The sequence below is a fragment of the Ascidia mentula genome, chromosome 2, assembly GCF_947561715.1.
Source record: "Ascidia mentula chromosome 2, kaAscMent1.1, whole genome shotgun sequence".
Lineage (NCBI taxonomy): Eukaryota > Metazoa > Chordata > Ascidiacea > Phlebobranchia > Ascidiidae > Ascidia > Ascidia mentula.
The window spans coordinates 3,248,035-3,274,985 of NC_138567.1; the positions used below are offsets into that span (position 1 = coordinate 3,248,035).

Below are 26,951 nucleotides of genomic sequence, written 5' to 3' on the forward strand. Positions count from 1 at the left end.
AAATTGTTTCAGCTATCAAAATAATCCACTGACGTATTTTTTTACATTGGGCCCTTGGAATAATTCAAATATAAAAGACGCTTACATAACAAAGATTACAACTTTGAAAGTCACCTACTTTTCTAACATGAATATGTGTGGTGATGTATGTTGCAGTGAAAAACCACATGTCGTTCTGGTCAAGTTATATGCGGCCAGATATTATTAGGCTGCCTTATTTGGTTTTGGTAAATTGCTTTGGCCTATGTTCAAGTCATTGAAGACGTCCAAGTTAAAGTGACTGATGTTTGTGGTGACTTTCTCTAAAAAAAGCGAAGAGGCAAAGAATTGAATTGTGTACGTTAGGTCTGTACAGGAAGAAATTTGTTGAAGCGTAAATTTTCCTGGGGCGTATTGTTTTTTCTCATTTCACAGTAGGCTTATTGTGGTCTTATTGTGCAAATATTACATCTTAATCAAATTGTACGTACAAGCAGTAAATCCTTGTTCTCGCAAAGTGAATGCTCAAGACACAGTTGAAAATATGTAATATTTTGTTAAACTTAACACAATTGCCTTTAGTTTTAACCAAATTGGATCTTCATATATTGAAAATAAACTTTTTCAATGGTCTTTTTATTCTTCGCAGATTAGTTACAAGTAAAACACAACAGAATGTGATGTAGATTTGTCTTTACAAAAATTCCTTGAGTACATTCCGAAGAAACATGTCGTGTTGAAATAAAAGATGAAAGTTTTTTAGAATTTTAGTTGGTTTATATTGGAAGTATTCCCACTGCCCTTGAGTATTTTCAAGCAATCAAAATCAGTTGAGGCTTAACTTTTTTTTAAACCAATTTTTTTTTTGCACAAACATTGTATTTGTGGGGTATTTCCTGATATCACCCGATTTTGATAATTTAATTTAAATGCCTAGACTCAAATGCCTACGATGTCTATGCTTACAATGGGTTATTCGAGATGGTTCTTTTCAAACAATGAATCGAGCCATCTTTGTGCGGTGTCACTGTGCCATTGTGCAACATATTTCGTAAGACGAGTTCCCAAGTCCTGAAAATTTATTTAGGTAAGATTGGACTCTTTTTTAACCTTACAGCTTGGCTTTTATAACAACATCATAGCTAATTTATCTTTGTTAAAAAAATATAGTTAAAATATGTTGTTTGTTTTATGTGAAATATGATGGTGTTTGCTCAGGTAAAATTTATTTATACCTTTTACTCAAAACAAAACTTTCACTGCAGATATAGATTAGTTCTTTAAAACATAAATTTGTCAAGCAAAGTGAAGCCAGTAATATGAAATGTGTAAGCTGCATACAGTGACCCGGGCCTTGACGGCACTATTGGTTGAGCATTGCTTGGCCATAGTATTTCCACCTTGTTTTCTCCGTAAGGTTGCACCTAGTTTGGTGCCCTACGGATGACGGTGATTGTATAGTCACCACAAAGTGGAAGTCTTTGCTTGGCTGTTTGGCCAACAAAGTCGTCTGATAGTCACACCAGCTGCACTGATGAGACCTTGCAGGCCGAAACAGTGGCCATCTGTATGCAGCTTACACAATAAATATGTGAATTCAGAACAAATTTGTATGGAATGTACCACTGAAATGATTAAAGTACTTGGTGTAATATTCTGTTTTTTATTTACAATGTATTTTAGACAATACTGGATTGAGAAAATATCTTATGAAGTAAACTTTTGTTTGCTTTATTTTTTAGTTACTTGTTTCCAGACTGAAAAATTATGAGTTGCCATAAAAAAGACAAGCCTTACGTACCACCCATCAAAGATATAAAGTGGTGGTTTGAGGTATAACTTAAAATATTTTCACACAAAACATTTTTCTTAAGTTTTCCAGTTACATTTTTATAGGAGACAGCTGTTTTGTCTGCTGTTGTGTTTTTTTCACAATTTAAACGGCAGATTTGGTGTCAATGCTTTTCTGAAACACTAAACATTAGAAAACAATAGGATAGTTTGACCATGTCTTTGAATTCATATTTTTTTGTAGATCAAACTCTTTCATCAGAATATTTAACTAACATTTAAAATTAACAAAAACTAAACCCCTTTTTTTACTTTAGAATAATTATATTGTGACCAACAATGCGAATGACTGTATCTACAAGAACATGATGTTAGACCAGTTTTGCAAGCACTTCAGATTGGAAAAAGAAAGTAACCTGTCAGGAATCATTTTTGGAATTATTTCAAACAAGATTCTAAACAAGAACACAAAATACAAGTAAAATAAAAGTGCCTAGAAGAACATAATTACTCCTGGAAAAAATTAAATAAGCAAGCAATTATGGCAATTATAAGTCCTTTAGTCACACTTGTGCCATTGGTCAAATTGTTTGTTATTTTTGCATTCATGTTGAAATGTAAAAACCAACTTTGCTATAGTGTTTAACAAACTTAGTTTTTCAATATTTGTCTTGCATAGAAATACTTGTTTCAAACAGAAAACCGTCATGTAATTATGTAATATTTTGTTCAAAGGAGTGTGGTAACCAAAGGAAAATCTCCTAAACGCAGGCTTGTGTGTCTAAGGCTTGTTGGTGACATTAAGTCAGAAGCTACCTCAACCATTCATAAAGAGCACCAGTCCATCACTACTACTGCTAACGAAGCGTGTGTATTTGTTGTTCTGTTCTATACACTTTTGTTTCCCCTTCCATTTATGTTCTTACATAAATAATTTGTATGAAATGTTTGTTGTTGATTATAGTATGTTAACAGAAAATCATTCAAAAAGACAAAGTTCCAAACTGCAAGTAAACCGAAAAAAGAAACTGCGATAGAAGTATCAAGCAGCATGGCAAAAAACATCCTCCAACCGGACACTGATGATTATGACAAAATCAACCAGGGAAAAAACAAGTTTTTAGGTAGGAATCTGCAAAAAAAAATTTTTTGTAGACAAGAAATATTCTTCATGTTTGATCTTTTTTACCAAGCATTTTCTGACTTTATATAAGTGGGACACTTGTCCTTAGGAAAATGTTGTAATTATGTGCCCAAAAAATATATATACATTTAGTTTTTTCGGAAATACATTAGCTTGCAGTAATTTTTTTGTAAAAAATTTATATATAATTTTAGAATCTTTTGAGTACAACTGCAGCAGTATGTCAACAAAAGATATTTTATGCCTTCCAAAGCCTGTGATAAAGAAAAATCTCAGACAGATTGTTATAGATGGAAGGAATGTAGCCTGTGGGTAGGTCATAACTCGTAATGTTCCATTGTCCAAAGTTAAACAATTATTATTTTGTGAACAGGTATACAAAAAGTAAGTCAATTTTCTGTCGGGCTATTGTACTTTGTGTCCGGTATTTTCAATATCGTGGTCACCATGTGACTTGTTTTGTTCCTGAAGAGTATTTATGGAAAAGCCAAAATGGAGTCATTGAACAGTTTGTGAGTGTGACTTTTGGATTTTAGCTACCCTGGATACAGATGTGTTCTCTTCTTGATGAAATTTAGTTTATTCTTTAAGTGTTTTGTGTTACAAATACTGCACACTAAAAGCAAATAATTTTTTGAAAACAGGCTTTGATTGAACTCTACGAACAGGATATAGTCGATACACCCAATGGTTGCTGCAATGACTAGTAAGTAAATGAATAGATTGTTTTAATAGATGTGTTTGATAGCAGGTTGTAAAATCAGGTTTCTGTTATTTATTGTGCAAGCAACTTTACTTCAATCTCATCAATACCTGCTTTGACACATCTACTTTCATGTCACATAATATCTTACTTAAATCAATTCTATTGTGATAATGTTGTTCATTACAAAAATAACAGCCTAATTGTGACATAGAAATTTTATTTACCGAAATATTTCCCTGTCACATTTTAATATACTTACTATAACTCTTTGTGTAACAGCTCTGTTGTGCAACTGGCACATGAATGCAATGGAGTGATTGTGTCCAACGACAAGTACAGAGATTTGCTGCCTGATAAACCTGAGTGGAGCGAAACTATTCAAAGAAACAGGCTTAGATTTCTGTGGGTCAAAGATAAGTTCATGCCACCAAAAGATCCCCTGGGAATAAATGAGCCATTACTCGATGAATTTCTTTCTCTTCCAATCAAAGGTATATTTCCAAGATAAAAAATATATTTGAAAAATATATATTGTAGAATTCTGCACAGTGTCAATGCAGTTATATATTCAATATGGCTCATTTGCTTCTAAGATATATTCTACTTTTGCATAACTTTTTTTTTAGATATAAGCAATAGAGAGAGACTGGAAAAGTATTTGGACCATAAAGAGGACAATGAAATTGGCGTAGTAAAAGATTTTATTAAACTACTGCTCATTAAAACCAAAATTAGGTGGTATGACGAACAACAAACAGATTTATATGTTGCTGATTTAATTAAAAAATTGGAAGAGTTCAAAGGAAACAGAAAAGGTTTGAGTGAATATCATGTAAAACGTTTTTGTGAATTAATCATTGCATCAGCAATCTCTCTTTCCAACTGCGATGAAAAGAATTGGTCTGAGAAAACAGTTAAGTTTTTGTTTTTTTTAAGCAAATTTGCAGCCGCTGTTGGCAATTTTTTGCCAGCCATTGAGGCAATTAGTCTTGCAGTCATGGTATCCAATTGCAACAAAAGTACAAAATGCACATTAAAAACCAATTTGAATAATTTAAAAAACAATTTAAAAAAAAAAGGAAAATTTTTTTCAATCATGAAGGTGATAAAATTTACTTTTTGTTTTGTCATGCATTTTGAACTTTGTAATAATTAATATTATTGTGCCATTTTTGGACATTCCATTTGAGCATTCTATTTCTGTATTTATTTTGTAGTTTGCATTGAGCTATTCATTTTCCCTTCTGTGCTAAGAAAGTGTACACCAGAATCAATAAAATATAAACTACCAAAAAGAATAAATTGTGGGTCATAATTTGAGAATACCACACGCTTCAAATGTACACAGCTACAAAAACAGGTTTCGCACTGTAGCGAACATGTTAACATTTTATTCATAAAATATACTATTTTGACTTGGTTTATAAATTTTTAAACTGTCTCAGGAAAGTTGCTTTGGTTGCCCCCTGGGACTGTTTTTGCTATCCTATAGGACATAAGATCCTCCTGGAGGCTCCTCAGATCCTTGCTGTGTCTTGTCCGATGCAGCTGCAGTCAGTTTTTTTCTCTTTGAATAGTACCAGTAGATCTTCATGGGTCACCGACCACAGGAATTGTGGTGAGCAAACAAGCAAATCACTCAAAACTTGGGGATTTATTACTGATATGGGGCCTTAAAGTGCATATGACACGGCCATGACAACTTTGCGTAAAACTAAAGGTACATCTACAAGAAACATATATCCAAAGTTTTACGGTTCTACGTAAACTAAAAAATGTAGAAAATTGCACGAAAAGTAACGGCGACCAAAAATCGTAAACCTTTTGCGCTGAGGAGAAAAGGACATCACATAAGGCGCTTGCGTCGAAAAAATGCATTGTTTAGATAGGAGAAGGCGCCTGTTTTTGTAGATATCGAATAGTTTCAAACATAGGAGAATCCACAGATTACGTTACCTTAAAGGTCAGGACAGGGTTTTGCATCACACAAAAATTTGGCATTGTGACGTCACGAATCGAAGGCTTATTTGTCCCTAATTAACGGAAGACCATAGGGTATAGCAGAAACGACATAACTGTGAGTGGACAAAACGACAATGCTAAACTAATGGTTTGTCTCTGTCGTGTTTTCAAAAGTTCATGTATCACGTTAGCGATCATAAATGCTGTAACAACAAGAACACCCTGTCCCAATAACTGTTTTATTATTGCACAACTAAATTAGACATAATAGGTCGAACAGCGGCCAACTGTCTTCAGCTTAAATTAACATCAAAATCCGTTTATTGCACTTGTTCACTTTTTGTCCCCTGTTTAATGCAATATTATGCTTAAATCAGTTTTACAATGTTTTCCATTCCTACGCATTAGGCTTGCTGCCAGCACTCGCGCTCGACCGAAGCACCTTCTATGACGTCACGCAACAATATCTCGCTTTCGCGCGATTTCGTTCGCAGCGGCAAAAGTGTGACTTTGATCAGCTGTATCTCAGAAACCAGTCGTCGTATCAAGCTACTTTTTTCGCCAGAAATGTTCTTAAGTTATGAACATTTCTTAGTTTGATTATTAACATGTTTGATTTTTACGTGTCATATGCACTTTAAGTGGCCGATCATTTTTGATTTTATAAAAGGTCCCAGATCAACAAATTTTTATCAAAATTAGTCTCTGCACAAATGGTTTAGCCACCCCCTGGGGGCATTTGCCCCCCTTTTGGTCAATATTTTGGAAAAGCAACAAGAAATGGAACTGAATTTTGCAGAAAAATAAATCGTTTAACTGCCAACTCATTTGCATATTTGTGTAAGTCCCATCTCTTCTCTATGCAATGGCATTGTAGCGAACACAGCGTAATATTAATATGACACATGTATTATTGCCATTTCCCACGTACAAAAGGTCAAACCCAAACGTGGTGCAATACTAATTACAGACTTTTAAACAACCACCGCCCTGGCTCTAAAACAATAAAAGACTTTAAAATGCCGTAACCTGTTGGTCCTGTAAATAACTCGAAGTGTTTCTGAGATATTTAACAGTGTCTCGATGGCCTGAGCGGTTATTGAGTCTCTTCGATTGTTAAATCTGCTTCTGCCTCGTTCTCACCAGCAAACCGTTGATTCCAAATAAACAGTTTATTATCAGGCTATGGGAATAAATCCCAAGCCGGCGAATAGCTTGTAGAGTCTCAGTAATAATAGCAGTGTAACAGTAATACGATAGAACAAGTAGAATCAAATAGAATGAAATAGAATTAATTTACCGGTCTAACCTGGGCTCTTTAACGCTCTCCATTATGAGAGCTGATTGGTCAATAATGTCACGTGATATCATGAGGCGCTTGAAGTAATATAATACAAGAACATAGGTGTGATGTGACATAAGCATAGGAGAACATTTTATGTGGTAAACAGGATGTTGAATGAATCACTTTACTCGAGAATATTCGATGGCCCAATCATTTGGGTCACATTGTGGGATTATGCAGTACATGTGCAAAGCTGAGCGCAAAACATTACGCAATACAAGCACTGGTTTCTGTGACGTATGTTACACACGCAAAACATTACGCAATACAAGCACTGCTTTCTGTGACGTATGTTACAGTCCGGCCTGACATGCCTAACGGGCACATGTGACTTGTGTTCATGCTTTATATGGGCCATCTTGGCTTGCATGATTATTCCATTTTTCTTGTGGTTTCATTTGGACTGCTGCCGTACGTTTCAGCCATCTTAGTAAAACATTGTTTACCTGATTGGTGTTGGATATACGGAGTCAATAGAAGAACACGCGATAAACGCAACAGCATCAAATTTAGTTGCTTAAAAAGTGTCAAAGCCCTCCCCCAAGGCTGTTTATACCCCCCTGTTAGTCATATGATCTTCCAGGAGGCCCAACAAGTCCTTGCTCTGTACAGTCTCATCCAGGAGCAAAAGTTTTTTTCAACTTTGAAGAATACTAGGTGCCTATGTAAGTCACAAGTCACCAATTTAAAACGTCCTTTAGTGCGTGCCTTATTGTTACGTTTGCGTGTCGCTGCAAAACCAGTTTCTAATACAGTGCAACCCAGCTTCATATAATAATAATTGAAGTCTTCTTTCTTATATAATGTGTTCTGTTACAATGTCGATGGTGAGATGTGTTGATGGCGATTGGAATGGGAATGGCAACAGTGTTGGTCACGACAGACTGACCTGTTGTAATGACGTAAACAAATAACCAGGCAAAAAAAACTGCACAGTTGCTCTGAACAGCTTTCAGTAGAAAACCTTCTGATATAGAGCAGACATTTTAATTCTACACTTAATACGAAGCAATACATTAAAATTATAGAGCACTTAATCCAACTACACCTATGACTGTAGCAAGGTATGGACTTTCCCATAAGAATTGTTACTGAACAGTATTTCATAGTCATTGTTTATCTGCTACACCTTGTGTAGAATGGTCAGTGAAAAGAACGTCTATATTAAACCAGTCCGAAGTACAAAAGAAGGCTGAGGATCTTTGATGTTTCGTCCAGGGACGCTTAAATATTATAACGTTCAAAATACACATTAGTGTGTGGCTACGTTTTTTTCACGTTTTGACATAGCGCTAGCCGTAATTACGCGCACAAGCCCGATCGCTTTAACTACACGCCGCATTCCCAACTTTGTTGCTCACTTTCCCAATTTATGCAAAGTGCATGTGGCTTATATATAATAGCGATTGCTAGATTGCAAGTTAATTCAGTTTCAGTTTAAAGAAATCAACTAAATGAGACAGTACTGCAAATGTTAAATCTAAAATTTATCTAGTTGATGTGCAGGGACGTCAGGTTTTCAAAACGAAAACACTCCGTGTATCTCGACTCCTATGACTATCAAAAACATTTGCCACAGACTACCTTTGCGACCTTTTTGATTAGAATAAAACGATAACGAAACATACCTTGGATCACAACATATCACGTTAAAATGCAGCAACGAGATGAGTTATACTTCAATTGCATGACGTTTCCTTCTCCCTCTGTCTTAGTCCGCACTTAATTTATTCCTCTCTCTAGCTTATGGCCGTGGCGATATTTATGTGATCGAAATGAGAAAAAATACTAAAATGGACAGAATTATAAAAAAATGCAATGCCTTAATACGCCTGAAATATGTTCGGCGTCTCGTTAAAGCATGTTCCGGTTATTTTGTCGGACAGACACCCTGCCAAAGTACTGTAAATATATCCACACACGCATTAATAACGCGTAATCTACTGTATTCAATAATTGCTGCTAATTTTATTCAAATTTGATACATAGGCTATTGCGTTGTTTTGTCACAGCAAGAATGCTGGGAATTTAACAAATAATTACAATTTGTTGCAATTAATGTGGTTTAAATAAAATATAGTGCTGTAAGTCTGAAAATAAATAACAAAATTTTTTTTGACATATTTAAAGAAACTACCTGCATTCGTCCAAGTTTGTGTGTCTAGGTCTTATAATAACCTGCAAAAGGTGAAGAGGATAGACAGCCTATACACGGTTTATTTAAAGTTCTCACTATTTTTTTCCAAAAAAACCTTAAAAAATGACAAAGTACACTAAATCCTATCCACGCAGAAGTGTTTCTTGCTAATACGTGACAATAAGGCATGATCGCTCCAGTGCGCAGGTCCTTACTTAGCAATTTCAGCTATCTTTTAGAGATTATTACATCCACTGGAATCGAAGTCAAGCTGGAACGAGCACAAAACTTGTCAGGCAACTGTCAAATTTTCGTAGGTGATCTCTACCACAATATTATCAAATCCCATCTGTTTGATTTTCTCGATGTTAATACGTCAATGGCTTGCCACAGTTTACAATTTCGCTTCTGAAAATAAACTTGGAATTGTAAACTATCTTTGAGTCATTGGTTCTAAAACCTCTGAAAGTATATCCGCTAGTGTGCGCTGCTGCTTCTTGTTTAAAATGTTGTATTTTAAAGGGGTCTCTTGCTTGGTAAAACAAATAATAATGAAGGGTAAAAATACAAGGTCGCTTTCTTGGTAATGTCCGGACATACGAACATTTTGTAACAAATGTTTTTGCATTTTATGCCCGGCATTCCTACGTTTCATTGCGAACATTACAGAATGAGTATGTAACGCATTGAAAGCCCAAATCTTACAAATTGTTTCAGCTATCAAAATAATCCACTGACATATTTTTTTACATTGGGCCCTTGGAATAATTCAAATATAAAAGACGCTTACATAACAAAGATTACAACTTTGAAAGTCAGCTACTTTCCTAACATGAATATGTGTGGTGATGTGTGTTGCAGTGCAAAACCACATGTCGTTCTTGTCAAGTTATATGCGGCCAGATATTATTAGGCTGCCTTATTTGGTTTTGGTAAATTGCTTTGGCCTATGTTCAAGTCATTGAAGACGCCCAAGTTAAAGTGACTGATGTTTGTGGTGACTTTCTCTAAAAAAAGCGAAGAGGCAAAGAATTGAATTGTGTACGTTAGGTCTGTAAAGGAAGAAATTTGTTGAAGCGTAAATTTTCCTGGGGCGTATTGTTTTTTCTCATTTCACAGTAGGCTTATTGTGGTCTTATTTTACAAATATTACATCTTAATGAAATTGTACGTACAAGCAGTAAATCCTTGTTCTCGCAAAAGAGCTAACGTTTTGCTGAAACAAATACACGGTTTAGATAAAGTGTGATTTTACCGGTATACGCCGTTTAGTTGGACTTGCTCTTTGTTTTTTTTTAATAAACCAGGGCTCAGACAACAATGCTTATCAAACGCAACATCCGTGATAAATGCTGTTCCATTCCCAAATTGAACCAGGTAAAAAGCACGTGACTAGATGATTTGATGACGTAATTTCCTGGAAATTGTCGCCAATACTCACTCACCATCGGCAAATAGTGACTCATGTGATGGCAAAATTGGTCGGCGTCGGCCACATACGGTTGCCCTTGGATGACCCTGAAGTTGTTTTTTAGTTGTTGTAGCAACCATGTGTACAGAGCGTTCTTCGTAGCAGATTCCCCACGATTTTCCCTTCAACAAAAATTTTCTGAGGAAACTTATTTCGCATTCCGCTCCTTTCGGATAAACTGTGCGAGTTTTTTTTGTGTGTAACTTTCGCTGCATTCTAAGTTTCTTTATATTGTTAGAAAGAGAAATAAACAAAACAATTAAATCTTGGGTCTGCTGAATGTGAAAACCATTTTTTCATTTTTTGACGTGAATCTTCTGGTACCAAACACCAAACGGAGGTTTCCATCGTGGAACCAAAACCGATTTGGACTCACTTTAATAATCTTATTGTAAGCACACAATAAATCCAACTGCCTTCTTTCTCCTCCAAACATGTCCAGATTTTCAAACGGAACTTTGCTGACATGAGCCAACTGCAAACGTATCAGATTGTCTAGGTTCGGTTCCAAATTACTTTCATGGATTCCTATTCTGCTTAGGTAGGAATTTACGTCCATTACTGCGCTGAATGTTTTTGTGCTTGCTAACAACTACAGAAATAATTTGCAACATTCAACACCGCGGAGGGTTGAAAGTACAAAAAATGACACCGGAAACGATTCACACGAAAAAATAAACTATTGTGATTTCGTGTACTACGTAGGATTTCTTCAATGAGTGAATAAATTTACTAAATTTAAGTTTCTAATAACTACTTGGGACAAACCACCCACTGAATTCTTACGGCTTAACAAACTGACTTTCAGCATTGCTTAGCACCCCTACTTATTTAACACCAAATCTGATACAAAACAGTTTTATTTCTGTTCTCACACATACATGTTGTTCAAAACGTAGTCACTGTTCGTCACAGTTGGAAGTTGAATTGAGCAAGCTTTGGTAAACACGCAAAAATCCCAAAGAATCCAAGCCCATGTTTTAATTCCATGTTTCAGTAGCAATTATGTGCTTGAAAAAAATTCCCGCTAAACATTTTCAGGTAGTCTATTCGCTCAAGAAGATTTTAGGTAAATATTTACTTACAGGCATAAATGCATTCGTGTGACACATGTATTAGACACAATAAGCAATTGCTAACAACAGGATGAATTCGAAAAAAATTCAGAAATATATATTTGGGTATCGTAAGTTCCTCATTGGATTTCTTAATTTTAAAACTATATTTGAGTCGTTGGTTCTAAAACCTTTACGCAGGCATCCGCCAAGAGGCGCTGGTGCTTCTTGTACGATGGATAGCCGTCTCAGGCGGGCGATTGGTGACATCAGTTTAGCGCCCGACCGATATACCAAGTAGAAAACCTGATCTGGATTCGTACCCAAGATATCCTGGGATCGAATCTCGTTGTGGTAAAAAAATATAATAATGAAGGGTACAAATAGTAAGTCACTTGATTTTTAATGTTCGGGCATGCGGTCGCCATGTAACAAATGTATTAGCAGCCTATATGCCCGGCATTCCTATGCTCTGTAAGTATCCAACTCACTGAAATCTTAAATGTTGCCTCGTGTTTTGAGCACTCAGAATAATCCACTGACTTGTTTTGGCCGAAGAGTTCGTACGACGAAGTGTGTGGGCAAAAAAAGAAGAAGGTAAAAGGCACAACAAAAATGGAATGAAGAACATGCTATACGCTTGATTCCATACCTCTGTGGTTATATCGGTGCTGATGCCATTTCATGTTTAATGTTTCCTGTTATTGTGCGTAGTAACTTTAAAGTTTTACACAATTGTGTACAAAATAGAAGTGATGTGATTTGAAACCAAGCCACTACGTAAATGTCAAATTTAAATACACACAGTGAATTAATAATTCGGCGATTATGAGTAACACAACACAGTAACGCAATACAAATACACAGTGAGTGCCCTGTATATTTCAGGTAATACAGGAATTGCAAGACAAATATTTAGAAAGCTAACATCAGGGTTTCGTAGTAACACGCCCACTTTACACGCGCCCCTTTTTGGTGTGCGTCATCCAATCATATCAGAGCAAAATAAACAAACCACGTTCAGACAGTAGTTTTATGGTAATTTTGCCTTCGGCTAAGTCTTGGTGACTAATATTACCATCAGCCGCGCTACGTTGGGCCCTGGAAATACTCCAAGTCTAAAGGACGCTTACACCACAAAGATTATAGCACTTTAAAGTAAGCTGCTTTATACTAAATACGCATTAGGCTTTTTCGAAATGAATATGCGCGAGTGTGTATTGCAGTGAAAACCACATGTCATTCTTGTTAAGTTACAAGCGATTCCAGGTACGAGACCAGATCTTAAGCCCATTTCGGCTGCCCAAGTGGTTTTATAATATGGCTCGGTCTAAGTTCAAGTCATTGGAGGAGCCCAAGTTAAAGGTGATCGACTGTGGTTTGTGCGTTTCATGGTGACTTACATAAGTGTGGGGTAATTCCCTCGCAAACACAAAGAGGCGAAGAATTGAATTGTCTACGTCAGGTATATTCTAAAAGAAATTGTCGAAGCGTAAATTTTCCTGGAGCATATTGTAAGGCCTTCATTTCTCAGTAATTCTGGTTTTATTTTACCAAAGTTGTATCACTTTTGATAGCCATAAACAGTTTAAGTCATTCTTAGTAGTACTGTGCTGGTAACTTTGTGAAAACATTCCATTCTAGAGTGATATTGGTAAAGTTTGCTTATCCGCGGTTAAACACGTTGGCTGTTAGTAAGGAGAATTATCGTACGGTTAATACGGCGACGCGACGACCTTCTTTCCTACGAACGAATCGACCCTGCTTTGTGCGTGTGTAAAGCGTGATGGCGTGGTACCGTAAGACCGCGTGAAACGACCGCTTTGCCTTCGTCTAAAATACTTCATGGGACTCGAAAGGTGTAAGTGGAAGCGAAATTAACGAGTCGTTGTTTTGTTGTTTAACCATTAATATTGGCTGAACCAAGACTGCGTGCGTAGTAAATGGCTGCTCCGGTAATCAGTTTAACAGCTGTTGTTGTGCTGAATGCGCTGCCACTGCTGTATTAATTAAACAGTATTGATTAAAGCAAGACTGGTTTTCTTTCTACGGCCAACCAACGCATAAAAGTTGTGGGCTGTGTGTTTGTTTTTGGTATGGTTACAATTTTAACATTTTGAAATACTGCAAGATAAGGTATAGCCTAATTGTAGTGTGTGAATGGAACCAAAGTGGTCAACTGAAGTTGGAAAGCTGATTTTTTGAATTGATGTTTATGTTTGTGTGTTTTGCTGAATGAACTTAAAATTGTGTATGTGATAATAAAAAGTTTGAAAGATCTTTTAAATAATTTGTCTGAATTGACAACAAATTTCTTTGTAAATATAAAAAACAAACTTGTTTTACAATGGTTTACATAATATTTACCTATTTAGCTTTGATAGTCATTTGTGCAAAGTTTATCAAAATGGGCATTGGGCCTTGCCTGCAGTTAAAGAAATTTAAGCGTACTCTGATTCTGATTATCACTCCAATACTGCTTTTGCCGTTGCTGATATTCCCCCCACCAGATCTACAAACAGTAAGTTAGTTGTAATTATCTCTAAATACAGGTGTTCCAATAAAGTCAACTGAAAATTTGTTTGTTAAAGGAGCTAGCATGTGCGTACACGATTCTATTGATGGCAATCTACTGGGTGAGCGAGGTTGTGCCCCTTGCCGTCACTGCACTTCTACCACTGGTACTCTACCCCATGCTTGGTGTAGTAACAGCAAAAAGGGTATGTTGTGTAAAGTATGTCTGGTTTGCACAAAATTTTTAAACATATTATTGGCAGTAAAAAGTCATTAAATACTACATTATCTTTTTCCCATTTTAGATTTACATATGTCTTAATTTTGTATTTGTTGTTCTTAGACTAGCGTTCAATATCTGAAAGATGTGAATGTCCTTTTTCTTGGCGGGTTGGCTGTTGCCGTGGCAGTTGAACACTGGAATCTTCACAAAAGAATTGCCCTGAAAGTGTTGACATTTGTGGGAGCAAAGCCAAGATGGTAGGAGATTTAAATTTTTTGTGTTACTAGTTCAAATTTCCATAATGTTTTGAAATACCTTCCACATATTTTTAAACTAGAAACAATAAATTTAGAAGAGTAGCCTGTAATTGGATACCGCCCTATTCAATTTGAGCTCACTTAAAGACATTCTTTGAAACACACATTGCACTGAAATAGATTACATTGAGAGCTGGCGGTTGTTTTGGGATTTGGAAGTGATTTGAAAGCCATAACATGCTTACGTAAAAGCATATGTTGGTAGTCCACCCATAAATAACCAAGCATTTACTAATAAAAGGAAGTACACAATTCGGTTGGCATAAACCACTCCCCAGTTTCCCGGAAAGCTGGCCTGGGCTTATCGCAGTCATTCTGAGTAACTTGCAAATACAGAGTTTCCTTCAAACTGTTCCAAGTGTACCTACTTTTGAACGGGGCGGTTTAACTCTGCATCAAAGTAGGGAAATTCTTGTGCCGTAAAACTTTCTACTACGCCACTGGAAAGTTTATAAAAGAGATAATATGGAAGAAAAATGTGGGCGTTCAATAAATCTACTCATTTGAATGACGTCACTCGCGAGTAAACGCACGCGCTATTTGTGAATGTGACCCGACGACTCCAAAGGAAACGAGGCACACCTTAGACACGCCCACTTTTTTTAACCAATCACCGGCGTCGCAAGGCAAACCGCAGACGGTGAGTTATGCGGATGGGTACTGAAGGACGTTCGACGTCCTCGCTGCATCCTTAAAGCCAGCGTCCTTTTAGCTTGTTCTGCAAGGTCTCGTAAACTACGTGACGATGTTGATAGTGGGCGTACCTTGAAGCTGGCTGAAAGGTTTGTGATTTGATTGTGTGTTAAACCGGTTAATCGAGTTTTAAAAAACTTGCTCACAACACCCGGCGCAAAATATCCCGAACTGGTCATACGGAGTGTCTCTTGAAAAAAAGGTGGTAGTTTTTCCGTTTTCCTAACAAACAAAAATTTAAATCGCTTTAAATGAAATAGACAAAAATTCCAAAACTTGGGTAGATTTCATGTACTACAACAGCGTACACGCTCTTTCCAACAATATGTGATCACACAACACGTGAAAAATCTCTTTGAAAGTTATTTTTACAAAACAGAGCTCCGTGTCCGTAACGCGCTGCTGTTTCGAGTCACATAATTTCGGTTTCATTTGTGAAGCTATACCAATAGTGACGTTTTGTAAGTCATTGTGTAAAGGGTATGCATTATTAACGAGCCTGAACTGGCTATGGACGGGGAATGTGCTTCTCCCCAGTGTTTGAACTCCACAATGACGCACGCTTTTTTTGTAGCAGACAGATTTGAATCGGTTCAAAGCGCGCATAAAGTCGTGATTTCGGCCACAATTGTCGCACTGCCATCTTTATCAATGACGCCCTATCCAAACTTAGCGTCCCCGAATGAAAAGGTGCCGACAATAGGGCTACTGTTTACTGTTAAGCTACTCCACAATGACAACGTCATTGACTGGACCCCCCCTTTATACGCTCCATGAATTCCACCAACGGAATCTTTATTAAACCTCTGATTGTCCTTTATTGCAATTTCTCAAGGTCACAGAGAAAACCAATGTCCTTTGTTTAAACTGCTCATCGATACGACATTGGAGATTAAATTTTATTGCTCAAAAGTAAAATTCCGATGAATCACTGCAACGAAAGATGACGTGACGTTGACGTCATTGCTACGTCAGTGGTTGGTAATATAAGCAAGTGTCGCCTAATGAATTCTTGGAGCTGATGGATTTGTTGTTTTTCTGTTGCCAAAGGCAAACTTAAAGGTTTTTAGTTTTTAGATTTTACAATTTCCTGGTCCGCAATAGATGAAAGATTTTTTTTACCGAACCATTGTCGAAATGATTGTCACAAATATAAACCTTTCCTCCCTCATCAGTTGTGATTTAAATCTAGAGGATATGACCCGTTTCCTGGGAACTGCCGAAACGATTGGTGTTGGGACTTACCTGGTCTTTTCTTGCTTCTATTCCTCTGTAGTAGACACTGATTTATGAACAAATTCATTTCAGATGTTGTGTTTTACCAAATAAACTTCTTCACTTCCTCTTTCGGTTCCTTGCAGTTGGAAGCTCCGTTGCTTTTTGATGATATTCCGTATTTATTTGTGCGAAACAATCTTTATTAGAAGGAGTTCAAGCACCATTTTTTGACAAGATTTTCCTTTATTCCTAAAATACATGACTCATAAATATTACAAAAAAACAAATGGAAACAGCCAGAAAAAAAATTGCCGGTGTTCGAATTTCAAATGCTTCCATACTCAGGGACTTTCCCTTAACTGTTCGCGCATGCGTGGGTTATTGAAGTTAATTATGTCACATCGTGACCCGGCGTTTTATCGCGTATGCTTCCTTCCGCACCGGGCAGCTTCCGGTCCGTGTTAAGGCTTCCAGTTGGTATGCAGCGTCGAACACGTACACAGACAACCCTTCTAACTCACCCAACAGGTGATCGTACGCTCGATAAACATCTACGAGAAGCGTTACAAACCCTAGACACGTGTGTACTTGTTTAACCTTGCGATTTATGCCTTGCCTCACGTACACTAACCCCAGTCATGTACCCAGGGTTGCTTTACCGCCGACGTTGCTCGAAAAAATGTTTTGTTGGGCTTTGGGTATAGTTTTTTGAAGATTGTATGAGAGTTAAAGATAAGAAACGATCTTACGAAACGTGAGTTTTCCAATATGTTTAGTCTCCATACGAAGCCTGGCTTACTTTTGTATGCGACCAAATTTTAGTTAAATTGTTCGAAACTTTCCCATTCTTTGCAAGAACAATTTCTTCGTTTTTGGGTTTTTCAAAATTGATGATAAAAAAATCTCAATGGAAACTGAGCAGTTTGGTTGGATGTGCTTGAAGCAAAAACCGCCAAACTCGCCCGCGGCGACTATTGTGCACCAAAAACAAAGCGAATACACTTTAAAAATAGACTGAGGCGCAAGAAGCCACGACCTTAATTGCTACCCAGCTGCACATGCCGACCTTTATTGGCCGCTTGAGGAGCTCTTTGAAATCCTTTCCTTTCTGCTCCCTGAGGGTTTTGGCGGGATTAAAATGGGTTCAAAAACTTCAACTAGGCGTTGTCGCGACGTTGGAGGTTACATTGGGTCGAATCGTGACTGGTCTTTGTGGGACACGCCCCCTTCACACCCACTTTCATTTCCGTGAAATTTTTCGTTTTAAGTAAACAAAGTGGTTGCTATAGACATACAGCATATCATACACGTTGAACTATTGCAAGCATTTACATGACACAGTCAGAAGGATTTTTTTATAGTTTATTGGACTTTTTATCTTTTCTCAGTTAAAATGCCCAACACTGGTTATTACTAAACTATTTCAATCAAAATTGATGTAGATTAAACACGTATTTGTCTGAAAGCAGGGTATTTTCCAGGTAAAGTCAACACAGTTTCGATTGCCAAATTTAAACTATTTCTGCATCAAAAAATATCAAAAAGCATTTTTTTTGACATTTAAAAAAAAGAGAAATTTAACATATTTTCTGCTTCTACTTTCCAGGCTATTGTTTGGGTTCATGGCAACAACTGCTTTTCTGTCCATGTGGATTAGCAACGTTGCTACAACGGCAATGATGATTCCCATTGCTCAAGCGGTACTTGAGGAGCTTACAAGTGAAGGGGTACGATTTCTGTTCATGTTGTCTGCGTTAAACAAACATAGCGGCATCCGCTTCCACTACACGATGGCATTCCAGTGTATATTTAACCTTAGGCCTATTTATTATGTTTGAATAGGAAATACCTTTACTAGATGCAAATCATTTTTAGTCATAAAACATTTGTTTGCAATGACTAAGCTGGAGTTGGACACACATAAGCTATGCCCCGATACTCTTTTTACATGTTAGAATAATAATAAAAAAAATTTAGTGTGTTAATTGGAAATGTCAAAATTAGAAGCAACTTAGTTTGAGAATGTAGTAAGTAGAATTAACTTTAAATTAATCCCAGATCAAAGCAATACATTAAATAGGTGAAGATTGCTTTTGGAAGCGCAAAATGTATTTCACATATCAAAATAAAGATGTTTGTTTGCAATTAAACTAATTAGCTGATGCCAAGGCACAAACTGAACCATTTCTTTTTGTTTAGGATGTTGAACAGGGTAGTAAGTCTAGCAGCGGTTCATCAACGCCACCTGGTGACGGCAATCACCAAAAAATAGTTCGATCGAAACCTCATCCACAAACATTGCCTTTAGGTAATTATATTTCGATATTTAAAGTGCTAAAAATACCCATATCACGTTACTTCCTTAGTAGACTGTTATAGAGGTGTCACAAAACAAATTATGTATTGCTCATTAATCAAGTGACGATATGTCGGAACGCACATTCTTGACGAGAGGATGTTTTGATTGCGATTTGACTCCTTTGACTTTACAATACTATTTTAGGAACATTACCGTTTTTCTTGTTTTAAGACCTGGGTGGGTGTTTTAGCCTATGATGTACATAAATAACAGGATAATTGTGAAAGGTGCGTAAAACATTTAATCGGTAAAATTCTGACAAAGCAATGGTAAAAGTCATGTCTTAACATAGCTTGGCCTTTATAAACTTGTTGTTGATGAATTCCTTGTTGCAATCTTGCAATGGTAGAAGCTTAAGTTTTCTCATTCAACACAGAAAATTTAATCTGACAAATTACCTCCCACAGTTTAACACATTGTGTGGAGCGGATTTACATGACAAAATTTAGTATAAGGTTTCCGGTGGTATCATAAATAGAACAACAGTTGTACATAGTTGTACATGTGTCCTCTGACATGTGTTGCAGACACCACCTGGTAGTCACGCCCAATGCCACAATGCCCCACGTGCCTGTGGTGTGTGGGCTCGCGTCAGCGGCACGCCTGTATCATGCGCTGAACATTGGTACGTCAAGCACTGTAGTAAAAACATTGCGGGAGACACGTGTTGTATCAAATATCCTAATTAGTCTGTGTTTTTGTAACAATACCAGACAATTCCCCATTGTTAGGACAAAGGCTCATTGAGACTTAAGGACTTTTGTGTTGTGTGACCTTATCAACATTTCGGACGTTTTACCCTCTCCTTGTGAAATGTGATCCCTACACTGTAGACTAATTTTACCTTTTATGGCTCTGGCTGTACCTAACTACAAAGGTCACCATATGCACCAAGTTGAACTTTATTTTACCAAATTATAAAGGTAATTTACTATTTAAATGCAATAATTAATCACCTAAACATTAAACCCCCGAGAAAAATTCCCCATGTACCTGCAGTGTATCTGGAATACTTTAATTCAACCAGTGGCAAATGTACTTTCTGTCTTGGACTTAATCTTATTTTGCCGATTTTTAGGCAATAACCGAAATGAGTTTGAGAAGTTACCAGACCAAGCGTCACCTACTACACCCAATGGAAGTTACTACACCTCGGTCATGAATGAAAAACTCAGGTTTGATTTACATGTCTTTGAGGAACTGTTGCGAAACTGCTTGTTTGGTATTGCAATTATAAACTGGTTAACTATTAAAATTATAAGATAAGCAAAGTGGAGCCAATAATATGAATTGTGTAAGCTGCAGATAGATGGCCACTGTTTCGACCTAAAAGGTCTCATCAGTGCAGCTGGTGTGACTTTCAGACGACTTTGCTAACCAAACGGCCAAGCAAAGACTTCCACTTTGTGGTGACTGCACTGATGAGACCTTTTAGGTCGAAACAGTGGCCATCTGTCTACAGCTTACCCTATTAAAATTATGTTTTTTTTCTAATTTCACCGCATATATAGTATTTTAATAACTGTATCATTATTACTGTTTGCAATACATTGGATTTTTTCGAGATAGGTATTGTTTGCGTTGCTCTACAATCAATTTACAATTAATTTTTTATTTCCAGTCCCACAGAAGATCAAGCTCCACTAAATGAAAACCTGGTAAGTGTGTTTTTATTTTTAATGTATAGTCAAACTAGAAGTGTTTGTATTAAATATGTCAGAAACATTTTTAAACAAAACATTTAATCCCAAACCTTTGCATGCAATGATATTCAAGTGTTTTTTAATTATTTTAACCCACAATTTTTTTTACTTTGAAGAAAAATTGCTGCAAAGATATTTGTCATTTCATGCATTTCCTGTTTGCCTTGTGCACCTTTTTTGGTAATTTTTCACCACAGGCTTTTTATTTATCTCCGTATTTTGTCCACTAGGATGTGGTAGTCAGTGGTGAGGCACCGGATATATCAACAACAAACCTTATCTCAAACCAAGAAGCAAATTCAGTATGTTCAGTTTTATTGAAACATTTTACTTTATATTTTTCATTCATCTGAACCAACAAAATGTTTAGGAACAGAATTTGCAATCTATTATCTTTGTTGTTTATTTTTACCAAGATATTTTATGTTGATTTTCATTTTATAAATTTTTTTCATTAAAATTTTTTTGAATCACATTTTGTGATAACTTTGATTTCGACATCAGAATCTGTCCAGAAGTTGCAATCTCATAACCTGAATTTTTCAGAGTTTTGCCCAAACCTTTGATACGAAGTTGGAGCGACAACAAAGAAACAAAAACTTGTGCAAAGCGCTGACTATTTGTGTTTGTTATGCTGCTAATATTGGGGGCACGGCCACTCTGACCGGAACTGGCCCAAATCTTATCATGGCCGGACAATTCAAAACGTGAGAATTAATAAGAGTTTTTCAATAACATAATCTCCTGTTAGCGTTATGGCTAACACAAACTTCTGCAATTAATCTTAAATATTTTGTTTTGCATATGTAATAAGTAGTTGCATATTAGAAAATTTACTCCTAAATAAATCCTGGATAAGTCTAAGTCTTTAATTTATAAATACCATGCAAACAATTTTCATCTGCAATATGTTGGAATGTTATTTTGTAGCGATTCTTACCTTTCTTATATAACTAAGCCAGTAACTAAACATAATGTACATGTTGATGTTACTCTCACTCACATTTATCACATACTCATGTCATATTGAGTAGTTTTCTGGTATTGGGGTTGTATTATATAAGTTATATTAGAAAATGATTTTTTTTTTTTTTATGTTTATTGAAACCAATAATCCATTATACAGGACATATCCACATGCTCCAGAAGTTGATTTCGGCTCGTGGGCATTTTATGCCTTCCCCGGAATGGTAATCTACCTGATGATCGCTTGGTTTTGGCTCCAATATTTATTTCTTGATATCAAGTATGTTTGTTTAACATTAAACCACTTCTTCTTTTGCATAAAATTGTAAAAATACTTTTGTGAAAATGCAAAATTTTGTTAAAATTTTTTTTTTTAAAGTATGCATTTGAAAAAATCCATTTCATATTGACAAAATAAATTTTTCCTCTTATTTCAGCTGGAGAGAAATTTTCCCGTGCATCTTTCGAAACAAGGCAAGTTCACCAGAGGAAATCCAGGCGGAGAGAATGATCCGGCGACAATATGATGACCTTGGACCAATGAGGTAAAGTTGGACATGCTTGTTTCTCCAAAGGAATAATAATTGTACATGATTTTATGAAGGATTAATCCCAACATACTCATGAAATGTTTTAGTTATTTATCTGATAATTTGCATTCAAACTCTTGATAGCTTGGAAGACACTTATTACAAAACCATAATTAACAGAATATCTTGATAATTTTTTTTTTTATATTTTTTTTCCAGTTTTGCAGAAATATCTGTTCTTATTTTATTCACGCTTCTTGCATTGTTGTGGCTTACAAGGGATCCAGGCTTCGTTAATGGATGGGGTTCCTTGCCAATATTCAAAAAAGGGTAAGCTAAGTACTAGGCTGATTCATTGTTTAACAAGTTCTATATGTGGTAGTTTTATTGAGGATAGATTAATTTTGTTTTTAATTCAAAAATCAGTGGTATTTTATTTGCAAACTTACCTCTAAGAAGAATTATGGGGAATTACAGTGCTAATTATATGTTTAATATCAAGGAAAATAATTACTTCTTATCTGTGTTATTAATTTGTTTTGCAGTTATGTTTCTGATGCAACAATTGCGATGACGATCACCTTTATTTTGTTTGTTTTTCCCTCAAAACGACCAAACTTCTTTTGCTGCAGAGCGAAGGATGGTGAGTTTTCCTGATCTTAAACCAAAGATGGATTTAAGTAATGTAAGATAGCTAAATAGCATTCTTTCTTGTCATATGATACCCTAAATACTCCTGCATTGTCTTCTAAGATGTTCGATTTTGCATCAAAATGTTTTTAGTCCATTTTCTTCTAGTTCTCAACACAATTGCTTTAAATGTGCAATATATCATTACAGACCAGAGTGAACCTGGGCCAGTTCCTGCCTTGTTAACATGGAATGTTGTCCAACATAAGATGGCTTGGAATGTTATTTTGTTGCTAGGAGGAAGCTTTGCCATGGCTCTTGGTTCAAAGGTGGGTTTCTGACCAATGCCTGAAAACAAACTTTACATGAATATTTTTTTGGTTGGAACCAACAGTGCTTTATAATATGTTTCATCATTATAAAAATATAAGTCTTTTGTTGTACAATGTTATTTATTGTATAAATTTTGCCTACAGTATTGATTATTCAAACCGAGTTCGGCTTTGAAGTTGTTGAAAAAATCTGTAACCAAATCTTTGTTGGTCATGAAGCTAATAGTAAAGTCTGACAGCTTCTTAATAGTAAAGTCTGACAGCTTCAACTTTCATCAACTCTATGATATTTATTGAATTCAAGTAGTGACAAATTAATTCATGTTGAGTAATTGCCTTCTGTTGATTTGCTTTCTGTCAAAAAAAAATTTTTACCAAAAATAATGTTTTACTGAAGGAGTCTGGATTGTCATCATGGATTGGCCAGCAGATGGCGCCCTTGCGCCACATCGACCCTGTTGCCGCCAACTTTATTTGTTGTCTGGTCGTTTGCGCTTTAACTCAGTGCACGAGTAACACTGCCACCGCTACTGTGTTTTTACCTATTCTGGCTGAACTGGTAAGAATTATTGTTAATCAGATATGGTGTAAATATCAGTGAAAAACCTGTTATCTATGCTATGATTTTAGCAATTATTTCAAATTTAGTTATCTCACATTCAAAAATAGACAGGATTCATGTGTTTCATTTGTTATTGGTATTGCTGTCAACTGCTTGCAAACACAATCAAACTATTTTAACTTTCTAATACTGTGAGAAACCGTCCTGCCTTAAAAAGTCTGTATTCTGTGTAGACCCATTTAAAGTTTAAATATGTCACAATAATTTAGGATATATCAGATAAAAATTTTAATTTTTTTACATTTTTGCTTGAAGGGTGAAGTACTGGGTGTAAACCCTTTATATCTGATGTTACCATCAACGGTCATAACATCGTATGCTTTCATGTTGCCGGTTTCAACCCCACCTAATGCCATCGCTTATTCCTACGGCCATCTCACCATGTTAGATATGGTAGGTCAACCTTTCAGTTTATTTTAAACTGTTTAGGTTTTAGTTTATCTGTGACCTTATCCTGAAATGTACATTTTACCACTTTATCAAAACAAGGACAGATGTTTTTTGTTGTTGACTGTTATTTTTAGACAATTCTGTGCTGGCAAGAAGAAAAACGATATCCCCATAACACTCTCTTTATTTTTAAGTGGATTACACACTGCAGAACGTTCTATATCACAGCTATTTAAAAATAAATCACTTTACATGTTAATTTATATTTCAGGTCAAAGCTGGGGCTCTTTTGAACGTCGTTGGAATTCTGATTGCGATGTTTTCTGTGCACGCATTTGGTGGTGCAGCTTTCCATGTATTCGTCAATTGCCCAGATTGGCTCCATTCAGAGTTTTGCGCTTCACAAATCCTCTCAAACTCAACTTTAGCTGCAGTCGTCAACACAACTGTGGCGTTATAGTAACCTGCAATGCAAGAGAGATAGACTTTGCACTGTGGAAAATCGCTCTTTAAGTTTTCCATTATCTTGAGTTCCACAGCGCGTGTCTATCCGAACTCTTATACACCTTAAAATATGTGTCCATGCGAACTTTTTGAAAGCATTTGCTTTAGGTGCAAGATTAGAAGATTAATCTTCTAGGGTGCCACAAATAAACTCTAATACACATTTAAAAATAACACAATGGAAGATTTTTTTTGCACACAACCTAGGGTTTGGAACTTGCCATCCACATCAAGCACATATCTACACAAAATTACCAGAAACTACCTGTGTTTTATTTTGGTGTGAAACTAATATAGTAACCTATTTATTTTCCAACTAGTATTTTAAGAAGTTGACATTTTATTACATAAGTTTTTCAAAAAATTTAAATATAATTCTACTGAATTCTCCACACAAAATCATTAAAATTTACCAAAAAGTTCAAATGTTTATTTGTACATAAAACACCCCCTAATACTCTCTGAGACACCCAAGTCCTTCAAGGGTATACCATGCACAGGTTTACAGCATTTGCATTTTTATCACCAAATGAACCAATATATTGTCTGTGTGGTAAATTGATATTCACTCACATCCAACTCAAATAACACAATTGCGAAATACACAAGCCATCAAATGTGTCTGCAATAGTGTTTTCTACCTTGTACTCTGCACTTTTCCTCTTTTTAAATTTTTTTGTCTTCCCTATCTTAAACCTTGTTTGTGACGCAAGTGTAAAGATTTTTGTCTGTGGTACCTTCGCTTGTCGAATTGTTTTAATGAAAACTGTGAAGTTCTTTCCAAGCAATTTCATAAATCATGTCAAGTGAAAGGGAGTAACTTTCACCCACTCATGTACATGCTAACATGACACTCGAAATATGCCACAGACTAACGTGACACTCGGAATATGCCACAGACTAACGTGACACTCGAAATATGCCACAGACTATCGTGACACTCGAAATATGCACGCCACTAAGTTCCACAACCTTTACAACAAGTACACCATCTTATGTTTATGCTTGTTGCCGTGGCAACACAGCTACCGGTTTAAAACCTGAATAAAATTGTTGACACAATTTCTTTTTGAGTAACTTCCTGCGAGCGCAATGCAATGTTTTGTCCCTGGAATAATCTCGTGTATCTCGCACTACATAGTGAATGTTGCCTTTATCATCTACCAGCGCATGCTGTGATCCTGTGTTGTTTGTAAAGGTACACAATCTGGCCCTGTAAAAAAATCATTTATTTATTTTTAATTTTCCAAAAACCTCAATGTGAAGATGTTGCTTTGACATATTTAAGCCGCAATTTTGAGGGTGGCTTTGTTATATTTAGTGCAATAAAAAAATGATCAGTGAAAAAAATGTTCACTTTAGCACTAACTGTAACTTAGCCCACCCCCCAAAACTTTTATTAGATGTTTTAAGTTCCAACTTGGGTCAATGTACAAATAACCTCATTAATTTTCGCGTACTTCCAGCCTTTAACCAATTTTCCATTCAACTATAATTTGGCATTGAAGCAATTTTTCTACTACTGTGCTCCTCCTTATCCATGTACATTCTCATTTAAAATCTACTAAATTTTCTTGGGTAACAATTTGTATCTTTTTCCAAAAGACCTGGCTTGAGAAATAATAAGAAATAACAAACCTTTTTTTTGCGCGTCAACCACAAGTTCAGATCTGTTGTACAAAATTCACTGCAACAGTTTTTCTTAAGGGTAATTACCACAAGAAAGTCAATCCATGGTTTTTCTGTAAAAAGTATTTAATGTTTATTGATTTTGCTTGCAGTGCGTAGTGTTAATTGCTAGCACTCCCTAATTTTCCATTAAAATCGAACAATTGTACAACAATACAAACTCTTCCTTAGAAAGGAAACCATATGTTGTATTTATATTTTCCCCTGTACAAAATCTTGTTTAGAAATTATCTGCAATTTTGTGCCACTTAAAGCTAACAGAACGTTATTTTTCCATGATATTGTTCAAAAGTCTGGTGTTATTTGATATCAGACTGGAATGTGAAATGAAATGACGAATATCTAAAAAGATTTCAGCAACTTTGTTGTCTGGTTGTTGCCATTTCTGTTGTGCTTTTATCTTTCTTGCATGTTATGGCACTATGTATCCCCATTAATTTACGTGCTGTGACCCGGTGGTATTATTTTGTAATAAAATGTGTGGTAAGGAAGCATTATTTGTGACAACTTTAAATGCAATTGATAAAAGATATGTTGAGTGACTTGCACATTTTTGTAGTCTGCATTCATGCCAGGTGGTGTAGTTTTTGAAAAAAGTGAAAAGGTTACGATTACTCTTCATTTGTGTCAATTTTAAACGCAATCATTCAGGACCCTTGTCATAAATAAAA

The 26,951-nt window shown here is 36.0% G+C and overlaps 2 protein-coding genes across 3 annotated transcripts; both read left to right on the forward strand.

The window, feature by feature from the left end:
* The first annotated feature begins 229 nt into the window (after nt 1-229).
* Nucleotides 230-4,904, forward strand: LOC145889528 (uncharacterized). Its single transcript, XM_082980498.1, has 11 exons — nt 230-336; nt 629-1,066; nt 1,722-1,812; nt 2,088-2,248; nt 2,506-2,637; nt 2,746-2,894; nt 3,109-3,226; nt 3,288-3,426; nt 3,559-3,620; nt 3,900-4,111; nt 4,247-4,904. Exons 3-11 carry the CDS (start codon nt 1,747-1,749, stop codon nt 4,774-4,776), a joined length of 1,569 nt encoding a protein of 522 aa, XP_082836624.1. The 5' UTR covers nt 230-336; nt 629-1,066; nt 1,722-1,746; the 3' UTR covers nt 4,777-4,904.
* Nucleotides 4,905-13,969: 9,065 nt separating this feature from the next.
* LOC145888454 (Na(+)/citrate cotransporter-like) lies at nt 13,970-26,920 on the forward strand. Of its 2 annotated transcripts, XM_082979201.1 has the most exons (17): nt 13,970-14,111; nt 14,182-14,310; nt 14,448-14,584; nt 18,162-18,282; nt 18,755-18,863; nt 19,993-20,089; nt 20,536-20,572; nt 20,848-20,919; nt 21,164-21,324; nt 21,744-21,863; nt 22,021-22,128; nt 22,333-22,443; nt 22,659-22,756; nt 22,954-23,072; nt 23,473-23,634; nt 23,953-24,090; nt 24,359-26,919. In XM_082979201.1, exons 1-17 carry the CDS (start codon nt 13,998-14,000, stop codon nt 24,545-24,547), a joined length of 2,022 nt encoding a protein of 673 aa, XP_082835327.1. In that variant the 5' UTR covers nt 13,970-13,997; the 3' UTR covers nt 24,548-26,919. The 2 variants fall into 2 exon arrangements, with proteins under 2 accessions (XP_082835327.1, XP_082835328.1); XM_082979202.1 differs by lacking the exon at nt 20,848-20,919 and having other exon boundaries at nt 24,359-26,920.
* The last annotated feature ends 31 nt before the right edge of the window (nt 26,921-26,951 follow it).

Coding starts and splice junctions, on each gene's coding strand:
- LOC145889528 (XM_082980498.1), top strand. CDS start 1,747: ATGAGTTGCCATAAAAAAGACAAGCCTTACGTACCACCCATCAAAGAT. Junction 2,638..2,745: donor ACTACTACTGCTAACGAAGC/GTGTGTATTTGT, acceptor GTATGTTAACAG/AAAATCATTCAAAAAGACAA. Junction 2,895..3,108: donor GGGAAAAAACAAGTTTTTAG/GTAGGAATCTGC, acceptor ATATAATTTTAG/AATCTTTTGAGTACAACTGC.
- LOC145888454 (XM_082979201.1), top strand. CDS start 13,998: ATGGGCATTGGGCCTTGCCTGCAGTTAAAGAAATTTAAGCGTACTCTG. Junction 21,325..21,743: donor ATGGCCGGACAATTCAAAAC/GTGAGAATTAAT, acceptor TCCATTATACAG/GACATATCCACATGCTCCAG. Junction 23,635..23,952: donor TACCTATTCTGGCTGAACTG/GTAAGAATTATT, acceptor TTTTGCTTGAAG/GGTGAAGTACTGGGTGTAAA.